Raw genomic sequence first — 22,903 nt, 5'->3', positions numbered from 1 at the left:
GGCGTTGTTACATAGAGATCTTGTGCTAGGAGAAGGAAACTTTGGCGATGTGGTTTTTAATCTCAGATTTTGTGAGTTTATTGCAAGTCCAGCTCTGGTGCACAGACTTTTCACTCAATGTTGCTTACTTCCTTTTATGATAATCTTAGGATAAGATTTTGACTCTGAAATATGGAATATTCACTTAGGAAAAACTCTAGGTCTTGGAGAACATTTTAAGAAACAGAGAGTGAGCCTTTAGCCTAAAACATAGTCTGTCAGGTCTAGTCTGCTTTCTACAATGATTATACATATACATATTATAAAACTTTTTCCATCTTAGAACTGTTTTCATTTTTAGAGAGTTATAGGATAAACAGGGAAATGAGTTCTAAAACTAACTGAGTCCCACTTATTTATTGGAAGTCATTTTGTTCCTCCAATGTATTAAGGAAAAAATTGAGAAATACTGGTTATGGTGATCAAAACAGAAAAGTGATGGGGAAAATCCTTTGAAAAAATATACCTAAAATCTCCAGTATAAGAACATGTTATCTTTTATGTTCGTTTCCTCAGGGCAGAAAACAAACATTTGGTAGAGTTCAATTCAAATTAAGACTCTATGCCTGTGCTTTTCTTTCATTTCTAAAATACAGGCAGAACAAATAATCCAACATATACACAGTCATGAGCGAACACCAGTAATAAAAAGTTACTTTTTCCACTATTTCCTTTGACCCTGGATAGTGTTTTTAGTTTTAATTAAAAAGACAATTTTCGTAATGATACTTAGGCTCTTAATTTAGAAATAATGCCAGTGGGAATTTTGAAACTTGATGTAAAACTTACACACTTGGCCCCTTGAGTTAATCAAGACTCACGTAAACCTCACCCTGAAAGATACAGAACTAGGTTGTGCATTGCATAAATTTTAGATTTCAAATATATTAAGCAGACACCCAAAGCAGGCTATATTACCAGCTAATTCCATAGATATTTTTGTAGGCTAGAGGTAAAGGAAAATATTAGGTGACTAACAATTACGTAATGTGAGCCCTTTAGTTCTTTTTACTTAACCATTTATCTATCCATTAATTTATTTATTGAAAAGTGTCCAATATGCACCAGGAACTACTAGGCTCTGAGCATAAAACAATAAACAAAGACTGGTAAGACCCCAAATCTTATAGAACTTAAACATTCTAGGGGGAAAAATTGACAACAGACAAGTAAACTAATAATTTCAGTTAGTGTTCAGTGCTTCAAAAAGTAGATCAGGGTAAAATGACAGTTCCTGAGATGGAGATAAGGTGACCAAAAGAGATCTCTAAATTGACAGAGGCCCAAATAAATGAAGAAATTAACCAAAATAAGGCATTGAAGGACTCAGTATGGCACTCAAAATGTCAATTACCATGAATTTATCTATACGCTCATTGTAATCCCAATCAAAATCCTATTGCTTCTTTTTTTTCTGTAAATGGTTAAATTGGTACTGAATTTTATTTGAAAATGCAAAATGTTAAAAGAAAAAAGTCAGGAAATCTTGAAGGAACAGAAAAGAATGTTCCTCCAGATGTAATAATAAATTATGAACATGATTTAGATTGTGTTGTATTGACTCAATGGTAGACAACAGAACAATGGAACAGAACATCCTGAAACAGATCTTCACAAAAATATACTCTAATATATCACAAGCTGCAGTGGAGCTAGGAAAAGCTAGTCTTTTCTGTAATGGGGGTGGGTCATTTGGATATCCAATAGAAAATAAACTAATCTTTATCCCTATTGCACACCATACAAAAACTGATGAATTCTACAACTAAATATGAAAGAATGACTAGGAACACTAAATGCATAAAGATGACAAGAAGGATTAAAAAAAAAAGAAAAACTGGTTTTGATAGTGGGAGGTCACATGTAATCTTTGCAAGAGCTATGTCAACATAATTGGGCACAAAAACACAATTGCAGGGTGTTATGAAGAAGGCTAAAAAAAAAAAGGAAATGCAAATTTGAAAGGTTCTCTGTCATGGCCCTTAACTAATAGAATATAAAAATTTTAAAAAAAAGGAATTAAAGAACATCAATAAAAATACTGTACAAATGGTCATTGCATTACTCTGTATCATAGGAAAAGTGAAATATGGGCATATAAAATATAAGTATAAATGGTTAACTTAAACTCTTGTTGAAATTGTGCTCATGGACAACTTAATTATTTTCATTGAAAATAACAACTATTTAATTTTAATAGTTAAGGTGTAAAAAAATACAACAAAAAGGCATTCAGAAATTATCAAAGACTGAATCTATGTAAAGTTATGATGATAATTAATGAGAAGAATACTGCATTCTCTAGATTAATTTTGTTTTCATCTGTTCTCATAGCAAAATATGCTATCCTGATTGTAGAACTTAGCACATTCTGTAGTAATAGTCTGTCTCATGTTTTAAGTCCTCAATTCTTTAAAGACAGTCTAGAATAATGTCCTGTTTATCATTTTGTCAATAAAGCATAGCACATGTAATGAATAGATGGACAGATGTGGCAGAATCATCAAAGGAGGTAAGTGGAAAAGGAGATTCTGCTTCCCATGTACTCTAAAGAGAATAAGGAGTTGTAAGTTTTTGAGAGCAATGAGCTATGAATAATAAGCTAAGTTGTTTCATTTTAGAAATATATTTATATCTAGATCTATACCTAGATGTATGTTTATGTTGTCCTTATTGTTGTTCGGTGCCTTCGAGTTGGTTCCGACTCATAGCGACCCTATGCACAACAGAACGAAACACTGCCCGGTCCTGAGCCATCCTTACAATTGTCGTTATGCTTGAGCTCATTGTTGCAGGCACTGTGTCAGTCCACCTCGTTGAGGGTCTTCCTGTTTTCCGCTGACCCTGTACTCTGCCAAGCATGATATCCTTCTTCAGGGACTGATACCTCCTGACAACATATCCAAAGTACGTAAGACACAGTCTCCCCATCCTTGCTTCTAAGGAGTATTCTGGTTGTACTTCTTCTAAGACAGATTTGTTCGTTCTTTTAGCAGTCTATGGTATATTCAATATACTTCGCCAACAGCACAATTAACAGGCGCCAATTCTTCTTTGGTCTTCCTTATTCATTTTCCAGCTTTCACATGCATTTGATGCCATTGAAAATACCATGGCTTGGGTCAGGCGCACCTTAGACTTCAAGGTGACATCTTTGCTCCTCAACATTCTAAAGAGGTTCTTTGCAGCAGATTTTCCCAATGCAATGCGTCTTTTGATTTCTTGACTGCTGCTTCCATGGCTGTTGATTCTGGATCCAAGTAAAATGAAATCCTTGACAACGTCAATCTTTTCTTCGTTAATCATGATGTTGCTCATTGGTCCAGTTGTGAGGATTTTTGTTTTCTTTATGTTGAGGTGCAAACCATTATGAAAGGCTGTGGTCTTTGATCTTCACTAGAAAGTGCTTCAAGTCCTTTTCACTTTCAGCGAGCAAGATTGTGTCACCTGCATAACACAGGTTGTTAATGAGTCTTCCTCCAATCCTCATGCCCTGTTCTTCTTCATATAGTCCAGCTTCTCAAGTTACTTGTTCAGCATACAGATTGAAGAGGTATGGTGAAAGAATACAACCCTGGTGCACAACTTTCCTGACTTTAAACCAATCAGTATCCCCTTGTTCGGTCACAACAAGTGCCACTTGATCAATGTAAAAGTTCCCATGAGCGCAGTTAAGTGCTCTGGAATTCCCATTCTTCACAATGTTATCCATAATTTGTTATGATCCACACAGTCCAGTGTCTTTGCATAGTCAATAAAACACAGGTAAACATCCTTCTGGTATTCTCTGCTTTCAGCCAGGATCCATCTGACATCAGCAATGATATCCCTGGTTCCACGTCCTCTTCTGAAGCTGGCCTGAATTTCTGGCAGTTCCCTGTCAATATACTGCTGCAGCTGTTTTTGAATGATCTTCAGCAAAATATTGCTTGCATGTGATATTAATGATATTGTTCTATAATTTCCGCATTCGGTTGGATTACCTTTCTTGGGAATAAGCATAAATATGGATGTCTCCCAGTCAGTTGGCCAGGAAGCTACCTTCCATATTTCTTGGCTTAGACAAGTGAGCACCTCCAGCACCGCATCTGTTTGTTGAAGTATCTCAATTGATATTCCCTCAATTCCTGGGGCCTTGTTTTTTGCCAATGCCTTCAGAGCATCTTGGACTTATTCTTCTTTCAGTACCATCGGTTCCTGATCATACGCTACCTCTTAAAATGGTTGAACATTGACTAATTCTTTTGGGTATAATGACTCTGTGTATTCCTTCCATTTTCTTTTGATGCTTCCTGCATCGTTTAATATTTTCCCCATAGAATCCTTCATTATTGCTACTCGAGCCTTGAATTTTTCTTCAGTTCTTTCAGCTTGAGAAACACTGAGTGTGTTCTTCCCTTTTGGTTTTCCATCTCCAGCTCTTTGCACATGTCATTATAATACTTTACTTTGTCTTCTGAAGCTACCCTTTGCAATCTTCCATTCAGTTCTTTTACTTCATCAATTCTTCCTTTTGCTTTAGCTGCTCCACGTTCAAGAGCAAGTTTCAGAGTCTCCTCTGACATCCATCTTGATCTTTTCTTTCTTTCCTGTCTTTTCAATGACCTCTTGCTTTCTTCATGGATGATATCCTTGATGTCATTCCACAACTCGTCTGGTCTTCGGTCACTAGTCTTCAATGTGTGAAATCTGTTCTTCAGATGGTCTCTAAATTCAAGTGGGATATACTCAAGGTCATATTTTGCTCTCGTGGACTTGCTCTGATTTTCTTCAGTTATAGCTCGACCTTGCATATGAGCAATTGATGGTCTGTTCCACAGTCGGTCCCTGGCCTTGTTCTGACTGATGATATTGAGCTTTTCCATAGTCTCTTTCCACAGATGTAGTCAATTTGATTTCTGTGTGTTCCATCTGGTGAGGTTCATGTAAAAAAAAAAAAAAAATGTGTATTGTTGCCGTTTATGTTGGTGAAAGAAGGTGTTTGCAATGAGGAAGCTGTTGGTCTTACAAAATTCTATCATTCAATCTCCAAGATTGTTTCTATCACCAAGGCCATATTTCCCAACTACTGATCCTTCTTTGTTTCCAACTTTCGCGTTCCAATCACCAGTAATTATCAATGCATCTTGATTGTATGGTCGATCAATTTCAGACTGCAGCATCTGATAAAAGTCTTCTATTACTTCATCTTTGGCCCAAGTGGTTGGTGCATAAATTTGAATAATAGTCGTATTAACTGGTCTTCCTTTTAGGCATATGGATATTATCCTATCACTGACAGTGTTGTACTTCAGGATAGATTTTGAAACGTTCTTTTTGACGATGAATGCCACACCATTTTTCTTCAAGGTGTCATTCCCAGCATAGTAGACTATATGATTGTCTGACTCAAAATGGCCAATACCAGTCCATTTCATGTCACTAATGCCTAGGATACTGATGTTTATGCGTTCCATTTCATTTTTGACGACTTCTAATTTTCCTGGATTCATACTTTGTACATTCCAGTTTCTGATTATTAATGGATGTTTGCAGCTGTTTTTTCTTATTTTGAGTTGCACCACATTAGCAAATGAAGGTCCCAAAAGCTTTACTCCAACCATGTCATTAAGGTCAACTATACTTTGAGGAGGCAGCTCTTCCCCAGTCATCTTTTAAGTGCCTTCCAACCTGGGGACTCATCTTCTATCACTATATCAGACAATGTTCCACTGCTATTCATAAGGTTTTCACTGGCTAATGCTTTTCAGAAGTAGACTGCCGGGTCCTTCTTCCTAGTCTCTGTTAGTCTGGAAGGTCAGCTGAAACCTGTCCTCCATGGATGACCCTGCTAGTATGTGAATACTGGTGGCATAGCTTCCGGCATCACAGCAAAATGCAAGCCCCTACAGTATGACAAACTGACAGTGCTGGAGGTGCTCACTCTTCTATGCCAAGAAATATGGAAGACAGCTTCCTGGCCAACTGACTGGGAGAGATCCATATTTATGCCTATTCCCAAGAAAGGTGATCCAACCGAATGTGAAAATTATAGAACAACATCATTAATATCACATGCAAGTAAAATTTTGCTGAAGATCATTCAAAAAGAGCTGCAGCAGTATATTGACAGGGAACTGCCAGAAATTCAGGCCAGTTTCAGAAGAGGACGTGGAACCAGGGATATCATTGCTGATGTCAGATGGATCCTGGCTGAAAGCAGAGAATACCAGAAGGATATTTACCTGTGTTTTATTGACTATGCAAAGATACTGGACTGTGTGGATCATAACAAATTATGGGTAACATTGTGAAGAATGGGAATTCCCGAACGCTTAATTGTGCTCATGAGAAACCTTTACATAGATCAAGAGGCAGTTGTTGTGACCGAACAAGGGGATACTGATTGGTTTAAAGTCAGGAAAGGTGTGCGTCAGGGTTGTATTCTTTCACCACACCTCTTCAATCTGTATGCTGAGCAAATAATATGAGAAGCTGGACTATATGAAGAAGAACGGGTTATTAGGATTGGAGGCAGACTCATTTACAACCTGCATCATGCAGATGACACAACCTTTCTTGCTGAAAGTGAAGAGGATTTGAAGCACTTACTAATGAAGATCAAAGACTACAGCCTTCAGCATGGATTGTACCTCAACATAAAGAAAACAAAAATCCTCACAACTGGACCAATAAGCAACATCTTGATAAATGGAGAAAAGATTGACGTTGTCAAGGATTTCGTTTTACTTGGATCCCCAATCAACAGCCATGGAAGCAGCAGTCAAGAAATCAAAGGATGCATTGCATTGTGTATACCTGCTGCAAAGGACCTCTTTGAAGTGTTGAAGGGCAGAGATGTCACCTTGAAGACTAAGATGCACCTGACCCAAGCCGTGGTATTTTCAATTGCATCATATGCATGTGAAAGCTGGACAATGAATAAGGAAGACCTACAAAGAATTGACGCCGTCTTTGAATTGTGGTTTTGGTGAAGAATATCGAATATACCATGGACTGCCAAAAGAAGGAACAAATCTGTCTTGGAAGATGTACAGCCAGAGTGCTCCCTAGAAGCAAGGATGGCAATACTGAGTCTTAAATACTTTGGACATGTTGTCAGGAGGGATCAGTCCCTGGAGAAGGACATCATGCTTGGCAGAATACAGGGCCAGCGGAAAATAGGAAGACCCTCGAAGAGGTGGATTGACACAGTGGCTGCAACAGTGAGCTCAAGCATGACAAGGATTGTAGGGATGGCTCAGGACCGGGCAGTGTTTCGTTCTGTTGTGCATAGGGTCATTATGAGTCGGAGCCCACTCGATGGCAGCTAACAACAACTAACAACAACATAATTGAAATATACATTTGGACCCAGAACAATAGGAGTGATATTTAAAAAAAAAAAAAATGAAAGATTCATGAAAATATGAATACATGACTGACTCCACTTTGGAAAAAATATTTGTAATGCGTAGAAGTACGTATACGTGTACATGTGCCTAGGAAAAAACCTGGAAAGACAAACACTAAGCTGTTAACAGTAACTATCCCGTAGGGTTGCTATGAGTTGGAGTCAACTGAATGGCAATGGGCTTTTTTTTTTTTTTTTTTAATCCCTGTGAATTGCTAACAAGTAGATGGGGGAGATATTGTTCTACCTATAAAAACTCTATTTACTACTGATTTGATTTTTTTTGTAAACATATGTTACTGTGTAGTGAAAATTTGAAACCACTTGTTGAAAAAATGTGCTTTATTTTTATGAATAATATGATGTTTAATCAAATTTATAGATGAACAAACATGAAAATAAAATGAATACTAAAGATAAGGAAACTTAAAAATAGGTGTATTCCTGATTTGTCTAGAGAAAGAAATTGAAATGCATGAATCACTAGGCCCTTGAAGAATTAGTGGACAAAGCTGAGCACGTTATTTTAGGACATATGTCCTTTTTCTAAAAGGTTATAGGGCTTGAGAATATATAAAATAGTCCATAGATCAGATTTGGGCTGAAGGGATTCATGTTTGCATTTAGTTATGAAGTTCAAATTGGAAGCTGTTCAGGCAGAAAACTAACAGAAATGGGTGATAGCCAATTAACCTAAGGCTTCAAAGTAATTGCTCTACAAGAAGCAATTTAAAAGAGACCTTTCATTTTTCTTTTCCTTTTTTTTGTTTTGAAAATCATAAAATGCCCTATTTGACTCTTGGTGCCTCAGCAAAAACGTGTGAATAGACACAAATATTGATTTTTAAAAACTTCTATCTGATTTAAATTTTTAGTAGGTTTTTAAAATATAAGAATTAATGCCAATTATGTTTCATATCATATACTGAAGATCCCAGGCTTGGGATTTTGCCAAAAATGATATATATAAGCAGAATCCCTGAATTAAATATGGCTTAGGAGGGTGGGATTATACTAATTAGCACAGTCCTGCGCCACAGGCCTCACCAGTATAGCCAAGAGAGTAGCTACTCTAAAGTACATGGTTGCTTAGAGAAGTTGTTCCCCAAACAGAAGCAAGATGCTGCTGTGAAAAGGGTATGGCTACCATACCGACATTCAATATATAAACATTCTTTCCCAGAATGAAGTCTCAACTTTCTTACATTTCTATATCCTGTTTCAAACACAGAGGCTTTGAGTGGAATGAAGTCCTTTTCCTCTTGTACAAGTGCCCTGTGGCTAAAAGATAAATTACTTTATCTAGTCTTTATTGGGTCAGGCTCTGGGGGTTCTTTAAAGATACCATTATCTTTCCATTTTAGTGATTGCTTCCAGTGAATTCCAAGGGCAATGAGACATAGTTTTGGTTTTAAATTCTGGTCAAGAAATGTGTTTCCCAGCAGCAGGTTTAATTTTTTGCCTTTTTAAGTTTCAGTGTAATGGTCTCTGCCATGTGGAAGTTGAAAACAATAGGCTGGGCTAAAGAAGTGCCACTCACTTGCCCTTGCCAAGGAGTGTACAATATTAGCATATTTACGGAATGTGACAGAGGCAGAGGGATGTCTCACAAGGCCTCATATTTCTCACTCTATGCTAATTTTGAAATGCTTCAGGAAAAGGGGGCCTGTCTTAGCCAATTTAAAATTAAATTTCTTTTCCTTGTTCAGATATACTGAAGGGTGAAAGTAGCCTGTATATGCCAACAACCTAATTTTTCCCTAGCAGGTTTTCTAATGCTGCAGCCTCAGTGGGCACATAGTTCTGTATACCAGATACAATAGTGAGAGTCTAATCTACTTTGCTGCTGTATAACAAGGATTGCCATGTTCCTTCCTGCCCCACTTCCTAACACTGTTGAACTAATTCCATATATGAGGTCGGCCACTTAAAACGTATCACCAGTACAAATTTTGATGTCAGTAAGGAATATTTTGCTGTCAAGGGACAAAACAAACAAAAAACACAAAACAAAGCAAAAACAAACAAAATCAACAACAGTAACAAAAACTTCCTATCTAATTTCAAGCTAAAAAAAAAAAAGCTACATAGGTAATAAATTAGATAGTCCAGCTGAATTCAGGACACATTTGGTGTGAACACAAGATATCTCAGTTTTGCTTTCACTTTTGCATAATCAATACATTGGCACATTTAAATTGTAAGTTTGAATTGTACAAAGGCCTAGTATATGTTAGAAAGATAAGAAACATTATCCCAAAAGGACGTATATCTTCCTACCACTTAAACTTCGTATGAGGCCCACAGATTTGGATATCATCTAGGTAAGAGTTCTCATCAGAATTTCTAACACCCTGGCGGCCTTCCCGTGGTTCTGAGCTTTAATAGCATGTAGGCTAATCTAAGAGGTTCCTGGGTTGCATAAACAGTTTGTGTGCTCAGCTACTAACCTGATGGTTGGTGGCTCGAACCCGCCTGGAGCGGCTACAGAAGAAAACCCTGGAAACCTACTTCTGTAAACATTCCGTCCAAGAAAATCCTATGGGGTAGTTGTATTCTGACACACATGTAGTCTGCATTAGTTAGATTAGACTCAACTACAACAGGTTTTGTTTTTTTGGTTGTTTGGACTAGTCTAGATACATGCTTGAGACCATATTCTCTGACCATTCTGCCAGTCTTAGGCTTTCAGGAATAAACTAATTCCTCAAGAAACATGGTAGATTTTCTAGGTATCTCTAGGTGTCATGCTCTCAATAACTTGGACATCCTGTAGAACTAGTTTAACGTTCTTAAGATGGCAACTGTCAGTTGTCCAGCATCCATATTTGTAATATATCCCCCAATCTTAGGTTTCACTCTGAAGTGTCCAATTTAGGATTGTGCTCATCCTGGATCAACCACTCTGGTCAAAGATAAAGCAATTATATAGACCTATTTTTAGGTCAGAAACCGTGGTAGAATAGTGGTTAAGAGCTATGACTTAAGCAATGGGTTTTGGTTTTTAGGTCTGAATCATACATCCCTCCCCTAGAATCTGAATGGGACAGATTTTCCTAAGACATTTGGGCTGCGTGATAGAGGTGAGGATACTCAAATAAAAATTGGCAACCTTTACACAGAAAAATGATAATTAATCCTCTGAGACTCAAAATACATGGTAACATTTTTTGTTTCCACAATTAGATTTTTAAGTACTTTAGTGTAGATATCATATTTTAGGATTGTGTTTGTCTATTGGATCATGTAACATGTTATGAATCAGATGTTTGTACATGATATGATTTCATCAGCTGGTTTGTAATTATTAACCTCAGTATTGATGATAAATAAATATTCTAGTATTTTATGAGTATATTTTACTTTTTTTTTCTTAAGTTTAGGTAATGCCTGGTTCTTAAGTAAATATCTATAAAATTTTTATAATGTATGACTTAGAAAAACAAAAGACTTTGAAAAATATTGTCTTTTACACTGTTATTGTTTCATATGCTATTTATAATATTAATATATTATTTGTCTCTTGTTGCAGGATTTATTTATACATGTGGCGGAACTTTAAAAGGACTTAATGGCACCATAGAAAGCCCTGGTTTTCCCTATGGATATCCAAATGGTGCAAACTGTACATGGGTAATAATAGCAGAAGAACGAAATAGAATACAAATTGTTTTTCAGTCGTTTGCTCTAGAAGAAGAATATGACTACTTATCCTTATACGATGGACATCCTCATCCTGCAAACTTTAGGACAAGGTTAGTGTATTTTGAATGAAAGAACAGAGGGAAAATATGGGTAAAATGTTTATTTTTCAAAAGACATTTAACATCTGTGGTGTAACTGAATTAAAGTTATATTCAGCATATAATTCATGTTCATTTAGAAATATCTCATAAACAAATTAGCTCAATATCTCTGAATTCATAATTCTAATACATTCATACTGTCTCTCACAAAGGTGAATATAAATTGAATTAGGACCATTTTAAAGGTGTTTGAAGGTACATTACTTTTTAAAATAGTTATCTCAATTTTTTATTTATTATAGGCATGAACTTTTGGTAAATCAAAAGCATACCAAGAAATATGTGTTTTAGTGGCATGTATAAAATTTTAGTACTATACAACAATATGCAAACATACTTAAAAATGAATGTTCCTATGCTAGTGAAATACATTAATTCCTTTCATAAAAATCTAAAAATTTGGATAGTAGACCCTCTCATGTACAAACTGGGAACATTACATCATGTCTATACAAATAATTTGCTTTTTTAGCTAATTATAAAAAAAAAGTCTTATCTGACATCTTGACTGTATTTTAAGTGATTCTTCAGAGTTTCCTCTTGACAAGCAGATTATCTAAAAATAGGAAATATTTTTCTGTCTGACAGAAATTTCTTTTTTTAAAATAAGTCAATTATAATTAAGTCAAGTTCAAAATACCAGGTAATTCAGATTTCATTTAGTCTAAGATTTTTACTGATGTTTGCCTATTTTTCCTTAACAGTAGTATTTTAAACTTTGAATTTAAATTATTCCAAGCAGATGACTTCTCACATACTTGGCTATGATTCTGTAATCCTGTTATTCTTTCTAATAGTTGATAATATGGACTTCCTTTTTTTTTTTTTTTAATTAACTTTTATTAAGCTTCAAGTGAACGTTTACAAATCCAATCAGTCTGTCACATATAAGTTTACATACATCTCACTCCCTACTCCCACTTGCTCTCCCCCATTGAGTCAGCCCTTTCAGTCTCTCCTTTCCTGACAATTTTGCCAGCTTCCCTCTCTCTCTATCCTCCCATCCCCCCCCCAGACAAGAGATGCCAACACACTCTCAAGTGTCCACCTGATTTAATTAGCTCACTCTTCATCAGCATCTCTCTCCCCCTCTGCTGACCAGTCCCTTTCATGTCTGACGAGTTGTCTTCGGGGATGGTTCCTGTCCTGTGCCAACAGAAGGTCTGGGGAGCATTGACGCCGGGATTCCTCTAGTCTCAGTCAGACCATTAAGTATGGTCTTTTTATGAGAATATGGGGTCTGCATCCCACTGATCTCCTGCTCCCTCAGGAGTTCTCAGTTGTGCTCCCTGTCAGGGAAGTCATCGATTGTGGCCAGGCACCAACTAGTTCTTCTGGTCTCAGGATGATGTAGGTCTCTGGTTCATGTGGCCCTTTCTGTCTCTTGGGCTCTTAGTTGTCGTGTGACCTTGGTGTTCTTCATTTTCCTTTGCTCCAGGTGGGTTGAGACGAATTGATGCATCTTAGATGGCTGCTTGTTAGCATTTAAGACCCCAGACGCCACATTTCAAAGTGGGATGCAGAATGTTTTCATAATAGAATTATTTTGCCAATTGACTTAGAAGTCCCCTCAAACCGTGTTCCCCAGAACCCCGCCCCTGCTCCGCTGACCTTTGAAGCATTCATTTTATCCCGGAAACCTCTTTGCTTTTAGTCCAGTCCAATTGAGCTGACCTTCCATGTATTGAGTGTTGTCTTTCCCTTCACCCAAAGCAGTTCTTATCTACTGATTAATCAATAAAAAAACCTCTCCCTAGCTCCCTCCCTTCCCCCTTCGTAACCACAAAAGTATGTGTTCTTCTCAGTTTTTACTATTTCTCAAGATCTCATAATAGTGGTCTTATACAATATTTGTCCTTTTGCCTCTGACTCATTTCGCTCAGCATAATGCCTTCCAGGTTCCTCCATGTTATGAAATGTTTCACAGATTCGTCACTGTTCTTTATCGATGCGTAGTATTCCATTGTGTGAATATACCACAATTTATTTACCCATTCATCCGTTGACGGACACCTTGGTTGCTTCCAGCTTTTTGCTATTGTAAACAGAGCTGCAGTAAACATGGGTGTGCATATATCTGTTTGTGTGAAGGCTCTTGTATCTCTAGGGTATATTCCGAGGAGTGGGATTTCTGGGTTGTATGGTAGTTCTATTTCTAACTGTTTAAGATAACGCCAGATAGATTTCCAAAGTGGTTGTACCATTTGACATTCCCACCAGCAGTGTATAAGAGTTCCAATCTCTCTGCAGCCTCTCCAACATTTATTATTTTGTGTTTTTTGGATTAATGCCAGCCTTGTTGGTGTGGGATGGAATCTCATCATAGTTTTAATTTGCATTTCTCTAATGGCTCATGATCGAGAGCATTTTCTCATGTATCTGTTGGCTGCCTGAATATCTTGTTTAGAGAAATGTGTGTTCATATCCTTTGCCCACTTCTTGATTGGGTTGTTTCTCTTTTTGTGGTTGAGTTTTGACAGAATCATGTAGATTTTAGAGATCAGGCACTGGTCTGAGATGTCATAGCTGAAAATTCTTTCCCAGTCTGTAGGTGGTCTTTTTACTCTTTTGGTGACGTCTTTAGATGAGCAAAGGTGTTTGAGTTCTAGGAGCTCCCAGTTATCTGGTTTCTCTTCATCATTTTTGGTAATGTTTTGTGTTCTGTTTATGCCTTGTATTAGGGCTCCTAGGGTTGTCCCTATTTTTTCTTCCATGATCTTTATCGTTTTAGTCTTTATGTTTAGGTCTTTGATCCACTTGGAGTTAGTTTTTGTGCATGGTGTGAGGTATGGGTCCTGTTTCATTCTTTTGCAAATGGATATCCAGTTATGCCAGCACCATTTGTTAAAAAGACTATCTTTTCCCCAATTAACTGACACTGGTCCTTTGTCAAATATCAGCTGCTCATACATGGATGGATTTATATCTGGGTTCTCAATTCTGTTCCATTGGTCTATGTGCCTATTGTTGTACCAGTACCAGGCTGTTTTGACTACTGTGGCTGTATAATAGGTTCTGAAATCAGGTAGAGTGAGGCCTCCCACTTTCTTCTTCTTTTTCAGTAATGCTTTGCTTATCCGGGGCTTCTTTCCCTTCCATATGAAATTGGTGATTTGTTTCTCTAACCCCTTAAAATATGACATTGGAATTTGGATCGGAAGTGCGTTATATGTATAGATGGCTTTTGGTAGAATAGACATTTTTACTATGTTAAATCTTCCTATCCATGAGCAAGGTATGTTTTTCCACTTAAGTATGTCCTTTTGAATTTCTTGTAGTAGAGCTTTGTAGTTTTCTTTGTATAGGTCTTTTCCATCCTTGGTAAGATTTATCCCTAAGTATTTTATCTTCTTGGGGGCTACTGTGAATGGTATTGATTTGGTTATTTCCTCTTCGGTGTTCTTTTTGTTGATGTAGAGGAATCCAAGTGATTTTTGTATGTTTATTTTATAACCTGAGACTCTGCCAAACTCTTCTATTAGTTTCAGTAGTTTTCTGGAGGATTCCTTAGGGTTTTCTGTGTATAAGATCATGTCATCTGCAAATAGTGATAACTTTACTTCCTCCTTGCCAATCTGGATACCCTTAATTTCTTTGTCTAGCCTAATTGCTCTGGCTAGGACTTCAAGTACGATGTTGAATAAGAGTGGTGATAAAGGGCATCCTTGTCTGGTTCCCGTTCTCAAGGGAAATGCTTTCAGGTTCTCTCCATTTAGAGTGATATTGGCTGTTGGCTTTGCATAGATGCCCTTTATTATGTTGAGGAATTTTCCTTCAATTCCTATTTTGGTAAGAGTTTTTATCATAAATGGGTGTTGGACTTTGTCAAATGCCTTTTCTGCATCAACTGATAAGATCATGTGGTTTCTGTCTTTTGTTTTATTTATGTGATGGATTACATTAATGGTTTTTCTGATATTAAACCAGCCTTGCATACCTGGTATAAATCCCACTTGATCAGGGTGTATTATTTTTTTGATGTGTTGTTGGATTCTATTGGCTAGAATTTTGTTGAGGATTTTTGCATCTATGTTCATGAGGGATATAGGTCTTTAATTTTCTTTTTTTGTAATGTCTTTACCTGGTTTTGGTATCAGGGAGATGGTGGCTTCATAGAATGAGTTGGGTAGTATTCCGTCATTTTCTATGCTTTGAAATACCTTCAGTAGTAGTGATGTTAACTCTTCTCTGAAAGTTTGGTAGAACTCTGCAGTGAAGCCGTCCGGGCCAGGGCTTTTTTTTGTTGGAAGTTTTTTGATTACCGTTTCAATCTCTTTTTTTGTTATGGGTCTATTTAGTTGTTCTACTTCTGAATGTGTTATTTTAGGGAGGTAGTGTTTTTCCAAGAATTCATCCATTTCTTCTAGGTTTTCAAATTTGTCACAGTGCAATTTTTCGTAGTAATCTGAAATGATTCTTTTAATTTCATTTGGTTCTGTTGTGATGTGGTCCTTCTCGTTTCTTATTCAGGTTATTTGTTTCCTTTCCTGTATTTCTTTAGTCAGTCTAGCCAATGGTTTATCAATTTTGTTAATTTTTTCAAAGAACCAGCTTTTGGCTTTGTTAATTCTTTCAATTGTTTTTCTGTTCTCTAATTCATTTAGTTCAGCTCTAATTTTTATTATTTGTTTTCTTCTGGTGCCTGATGGGTTCTTTTGTTGCTCACTTTCTATTTGTTCAAGTTGTCGGGACAGTTCTCTGATTTTGGCTCTTTCTTCTTTTTGTATGTGTGCATTTATGGATATAAATTGGCCTCTGAGCACTGCTTTTGCTGTGTCCCAGAGGTTTTGATAGGAAGTAGTTTCATTCTCGTTGCATTCTATGAATTTCCTTATTCTGTCCTTGATGTTTTCTATAACCCAGTCTTTTTTCAGGAGGGTATTGTTCATTTTCCAAGTATTTGATTTCTTTTCCCTAGTTTTTCTGTTATTGATTTCTAGTTTTATTGCCTTGTGGTCTGAGAAGATGCTTTGTAATATTTTGATGTATTGGACTCTGCAAAGGTTTGTTTTATGACCTAATATGTGGTCTATTCTAGAGAATGTTCCGTGTGCACTAGAAAAAAAAGTATATTTTGTAGCAGTTGGGTGGAGAGTTCTGTATAAGTCAATGAGGTCAAGTTGGTTGATTGTTGTAAGTAGGTCTTCCGTGTCTCTATTGAGCTTCTTACTGGATGTCCTGTCCTTCTCCGAAAGTGGTGTGTTGAAGTCTCCTCCTATAATTGTGGAGGTGTCTATCTCACTTTTTAATTCTGTTAAAATTTGATTTATGTATCTTGCTGCCCTGTCATTGGGTGCATAAATATTTAATATGGTTATGTCTTCCTGGTCAATTGTCCCTTTTATCATTATATAGTGTCCTTCTTTATCCTTTGTGGTGGATTTAAGTCTAAAGTCTATTTTGTCAGAAATTAATATTGCTACTCCTCTTCTTTTTTGCTTATTGTTTGCTTGATATATTTTTTTTCCATCCTTTGAGTTTTAGTTTGTTTGTGTCTCTAAGTCTAAGGTGTGTCTCTTGTAGGCAGCATATAGATGGATCGTGTTTCTTTATCCAGTCCGTGACTCTCTGTCTCTTTATTGGTGCATTTAGTCCATTTACATTCAGTGTCATTATAGATAAATAAGTTTTTAGTGCTGTCATTTTGATGCCTTTTCATGTGTGTTGTTGGCCATTTCATTTTTCCACATACTTTTTTGTGCTGAGACGTTTTTCTTAGTAAATTGTGAAAGCCTCATTTTCATAGTGTTTGACTTTATGTTAGTTGAGTCGTTACGTTTTTCTTGGCTTTTATCTTGAGTTATGGAGTTGTTATACCTTTTTGTGGTACCTTATTATTTACCCCTATTTTTCTAAGTAAAAACCTAACTTGTAGCGTTCTATATCGCCTTGTATCACTCTCCGTCTGGCAGTTCAATGCCTCCTGTATTTAGTCCCTCTTTTTGATTATTATGATCTTTTACCTATTGTCTTCCATGATTCCCTGTTATGTATATTATTTTATTTATTTATTTATTTATTTAAATTAATCTTAATTTGTTTGTTTTTGTGATTTCCCTGTTTGAGTTGATATCAGGACGTTCTGTTTTGTGACCTTGTATTGTGCTGATACTTGATATTACTGGTTTTCAGACCAAACAATATCCTTTAGTATTTCTTGTAGCTTTGGTTTGGTTTTTGCAAATTCTCTAAACTTGTGTTCATCTGTAAATATCTTAATTTCGCCTTCATATTTCAGAGAGAGTTTTGCTGGATATGTGATCCTTGGCTGGCAGTTTTTCTCCTTCAGTGCTCTGTATATGTTGTCCCATTCCCTTCTTGCCTGCATGGTTTCTGCTAAGTGGTCTGAACTTATTCTTATTGATTCTCCCTTGAAGGAAACCTTTCTTTTCTCCCTGGCTGCTTTTAAAATTTTCTGTTTATCTTTGGTTTTGACGAGTTTGATGGTAATATGTCTTGGTGTTTTTCTTTTTGGATCAATCTTAAATGGGGTTCGATGAGCATCTTGAATAGCTATCCTTTCGTCTTTCATGATGTCAGGGAAGTTTTGTGTCAGGAGTTCTTCAACTATTTTCTCTGTGTGTTCTGTCCCCCCTCCCTGTTCTGGGACTCCAATCACCCGCAAGTTATCCTTCTTGATAGAGTCCCACATGATTCTTAGGGTTTCTTCTCTTTTTTTTAATTCTTTTATCTGATTTTTTTTCGGCTATGTTGGTGTTCATTCCCTGGTCCTCCAGATGTCCCAGTCTGCATTCTAATTGCTCGAGTCTGCTCCTCTGACTTCTTATTGCGTTGTCTAATTCTGTAATTTGATTGTTAATCTTTTGGATTTCTACATGCTGTCTCTCTATGGATTCTTGGAACTTATTAATTTTTCCACTATGTTCTTGAATAATCTTTTTGAGTTCTTCAACAGTTTTATCAGTGTGTTCCTTGGCTTTTTCTGCAGTTTGCCTTATTTCGCATGTGATGTCTTGAAGCATTCTGTAAATTAGTTTTTTATATTCTGTATCTGATAATTCCAGGATTGTATCTTCATTTGGGAAAGATTTTGATTCTTTTGTTTTGGGGATTGGAGAAGCTGTCATGGTCTGTTTCTTTATGTGGTTTGATATGGACTGCTGTCTCCGAGCCATCACTGGGAAACTAGTTTTTCCAGAAAATCTGACTGGTACGCTGGCTCCAGGTTGTGAAAACAATCGCTGCCTCCCCGTATTTGTTCGTTCTCCACCTCTAAATCTGTGTTTGTTGTTCAGAGTTCATAGATTGTTATATATGTGATCGATTCACTTGTTTTTCCGAGTTTTGTTGCAAGAGGGATCCGAGGTAGCGTCCACCTAGTCTGCCATCTTGGCCCCGCCTCCTGGACTTCCTTTTTTGAACTATGGGAAACAAATTTTCAACATTAAGTTTTTATACTTTCATCAGCCTTCCATATTATACTGCATTGATTTTTTTTTTCTATTTTAAACAAAAAAAATATATGTATTTCATCTTCCCACTTTTGGTAGTGAAAAACATGTTTGTAATGGGGAGAGTCCTGGACCAGGAGGTAAGACTTGCATTATAGTGTTAGCTTTGTTGTGCACCAGGGGTTTCATTATGAGCAAGCTAGGACCACCTCTTTGTGCTTAAACTGGAAGATGAAAATAACAAGGGGGCACTGTCCATCTAACTGCACTCTTTAGATGATTTTCTGAGAAGCTGTGTATAAAACTGCTACATGAATCTATTAGTTCCCATTTGGTCTGTTTTTACTCAGAATGACAGTTAAAAATACCTGAGTTTTTGTTTGAAACCACATTTCTGTGCAAAACTAAGGTCACTAGACTGATTATAGGTGAGGCTCTATTTCTTCTTTTTTGAAGCTCCTTATTCATTTACTGAGAATTTATCATTTTTCTTCCTTTTACACTGTTAAAGTCCTTCAATTTCCATACATTCATAAAGACACTTCTGATAGTGCTATTTCATCAGCATTGCCAATATCAGTAAAAGCTGGATATCCGCAGTTAATGAGAGAACCCTAAATCAGGAGAGAAAACAGAAGGCACTGTGTGCACACATGCTTGTTGCGTAAGTGTTTGTGAGTGTGGACATTCCTCCCACCTGTACACATTCAATCAGATTAGAGGGCAAAGGAAAAAAGAACATACGTTCTAGAATTTCAAGATAACTGAAAGGATGTGTACAAAAAAAAACTACAAAGGCCTTTGTATATTTTTTTTACACCAGTAATATATGATGTCTAACTGGTACAAATATAAAAACAAAATAAGCCACTCTTAATGTTATCTGTAGTTTCTAAGTATAAATTTATTAATATTGTTTATACAAGCAGATCCATTTCTCTCTAGATCCTGTTAAAAATGAGAAAACACATTTTTATTTTACATTTTTCTCCTTTAAAAAAACTATCATGGCCTCTGGGAGGTTAAAAGTCTTTACAAGACTGGAAAAAAATTTTTTTTTCCCTTTTTTTATTAATCTGCAAAACAGGAATGTTGTTGGTTGCTTTGGAGTCAATTCTGATTCACGGTGTTTCCAGCTGTGTGTGCAGAGTGGAACTACTCTGTATGATTTTCAAGGCTGTCACCTTTCAGGGATAGATCGTCATGCCTGTCTCCCAAGGTGCCTCTGGCTGGGTTCTAACCACTAGCCTTTTGGCTAGTAGTCAAGTGCTTAAATATTTGTGCCACCCAACCACTAAAATAGGAATAATAACAGTTAATTTACAGAGGTATTACAAAGTTTACAATGTCATAAAACTCAATAAATTTAACACTTAGTGTTTATTGAGTGATTCCTATGTAAGTGACACTGTGCTAAGGACTTTGCTTTCATTTTTTTATTTAACTATTCTGATAGCCAGCATCTGGAAGTAATTACTATTGTTAATATCATTTTGCAGCTGAAAAAATGAAGCTTACCTTACTTGCCCAAGGTTACCATTGTTGAAAGTGGCAAACCTCAGGCCCATCATTGTAACATATCATCTGTGTTAAGAGCAATTCACAGATATATACTATATCTATGGCTTATATATTGATATATGAGTAGAAACCTATTTTCTTAGCAATATTTGATTTTGTAATGAAGAAGAGAAATTAATAGAAACAGCACTTTCAAACATGTATAATGCATAAGATATAGCCAGAAAGATAAACTACAAATTTAGTCTTGGCATGTGTTTCATGGGCTATATCTTAATAATTTATAGTATCTTTCTCAATATGGTTGCTTAATGTATCTCTTGGTTTATCCTTACAAAGTACTGCTGCTAGTGTTACAGCTGGTTTTAGTAAGCAAGACTGGTAAAAATAAATCCACTGTGCAACCTACAGCCCTTTCCAGACTGTGTTTATGTACAAAGTCTGTCGTTTGATTAGAAGTTGAAACTGCTGCTGGCAGAATTTGATTCATTTTTGTGTCTGCTCCTTTGACTCACTGTTTTCTTGCTTTTGTTTCTCTCACATGGGACCACATTCTCACTTAATGCATGTCCTTATGGTATGTCTGCTGTTCTTTTCCTTCCAGCAATTGATACTTATATGTTGTTACTTTCCGTGAGCTTCAATACAATTTTTTTTTTTTGAAATAGCTTGTTATAGTTGCCTTGCTATAATGCAGAAAAGACATTTCGGGTCTTATCATTCTTATATAAACAGAAAAACCACAGTTTCAGTAGTTTTTGAACTATTATTTAAAACTCCAGCTATTTACAGCTCTGCTTGTCTTCTTGATTTTTAAAAAGTTGATTACAAGGCTTTTCCTCCTTTTAATAAAACTAAAACCAAACAAAAACAAACTTGTCATTAAGTCGGTACTGACACATAGCAGCATTATAGGACGGAGTAGAATTACCCCATAAAGTTTCTAAGGAGTAGCTGGTGGGTCCGAATTGCCAGCCTTTTGGTTAGCAGCCATAGCTCTTAACCACTGCACCACCAGGGCTCCAGTTTTTATTTATATATTTAAAAAAATATTTATTTAATAATATCAGTGGGTGTTTAGTGATACTTCACTGCAGTTTTATTTTGCCTTTCTGTGATGACATATGATATTGAGAAATTTTTCATGTGCTTACTGGCAATTTTTTACTATGACTTTAGTAAGTATTTGTTCAAATCACTTGTCCATATTTTAATTAGAGTGTTTGCTTCGGCTTTATTATTGAGTGGTAGAAGTCCTTATGTAATTTTTATATCATTCTTAGACTAATATATACCTTGAAAATATTTTCTTCTATTCTGTAGCTTGATTTTTCATTTTCTTTCACTATCTTTTGATAAGCGGATATTTTCAATTTTGTATAAGTCCAATTTTTAATATTTGATTTTATTATTAATTCATGTTTTTATGTCCTTTCTGAGAAATATTTACTCATCCGAAAGATGGAATGATTTAAACCAAACCCAGTGCCGTTGAGTCGATTCCAACTCATAGCAACTCTATAGGACAGAGTAGAACTGCCCCATAGAGTTTCCAAGGAGCACCTGGCGGATTCAAACTGCCGAGCCTTTGGTTAGCAGCCATAGCACTTAACCGCTATGCCACCAGGGTTTCTGTTTCCTTATATATATTATATATATTTACATATATTATATATAATTATATTTAGGCTTTATATAAGAAATATGATTTACTATTTGTGTATGGTGTGAAGGATGTCTTGGTTCATTTTATTACATACAGGCATCATAGTGAAGAATTGAATTTGCCTCCCTTTTACAGATTCCTAGAAGTGACAACTCAGTGAATTATACGTCCCAGCTGACTGCCTATGGGCATGGTTACAATGCAGGATATTTCAAATGGTTTTTAAAAAAACTTGATCATCTAAATTTTTCTAAAAATAAAACCTGTCATCTTATTTTTTTATCCTCATTTGTATGATAAAATTATTCTCCTCCCCTTTATTTTTTTTAACCTGGCAACTGTGTATAGTCATAATAATTAATAATCTTAATCGTGCCCATGTGGTATCTATACATGAATCAAGAGGCAGGAGTTAATACAAAATGAGTGGGTACTGTGTGATTCCAAATGTATAAAGTTATGTTGTAGGGCTGTACCCTTCTACCTTACTTATTCAGTCTGTTTGCTGAACACGTAATCTGAGAAGCTGGAATATATGATGAAGAACGTGACATCAGGTTTGGAGGAAGACTCATTAACAACCTGTAATATGCAGATGACACAATGTTACTTGCTGAAAATGAAGATGACTTGAAGCACTTGCTGATGGATGTCAAAGAATACAGCCTTCAGTGTGTATTATGCCTGAGCATAAAACAGAAATCCTCACAACTGGATCAATCAATAAACTACATCATAATAAATGGAGAAAAGTTGAAGTTGTCAACAATTTTATTCTACCTGAATCAATAATCAATGTCTATGGAAGCAGCAATCAAGGGACCAAATGACTTATTACATTAGGCAAATCTCCTGCATAAGACCTCTTTAAGGTCATTTTGATTACTAAAGTGTGCCTGACCCAAGCCATGATCTTTTCATTCTCCTCATATATATGTGAAAGCTAGACAAAGAAAAAAGAAGGTAGAAAAAGAATTGATGGATTTGAATTGTAGTGTTGGCAGAATATTGAATATACTGTGGACTGCTGGAAGAACAAACAAATCAGTCTTAGAAAAAATACAAC

At 36.2% G+C, this 22,903-nt stretch overlaps 1 protein-coding gene across 3 annotated transcripts in view; it reads left to right on the top strand.

Moving 5' to 3' along the window:
* The window catches only part of CSMD3 (CUB and Sushi multiple domains 3), a 1,388,861-nt gene that overhangs the window by 142,864 nt on the left and 1,223,094 nt on the right, over nucleotides 1-22,903 (top strand). For all 3 annotated transcript variants that reach the window (XM_064268007.1, XM_003408442.3, XM_003408441.3), the window contains exon 2: nucleotides 10,965-11,187. In XM_064268007.1, coding sequence (XP_064124077.1) covers nucleotides 10,965-11,187 — 223 coding nt within the window. The remainder of the gene's footprint in view (nucleotides 1-10,964; nucleotides 11,188-22,903) is intronic.

The sequence above is a fragment of the Loxodonta africana genome, chromosome 14 (genome assembly GCF_030014295.1).
Source record: "Loxodonta africana isolate mLoxAfr1 chromosome 14, mLoxAfr1.hap2, whole genome shotgun sequence".
In the NCBI taxonomy this organism is placed as follows: Eukaryota; Metazoa; Chordata; class Mammalia; order Proboscidea; family Elephantidae; genus Loxodonta; species Loxodonta africana.
The sequence above is the reverse complement of the archived record's forward strand: the minus strand, read 5'-3'. Positions and strand labels throughout refer to the sequence as shown.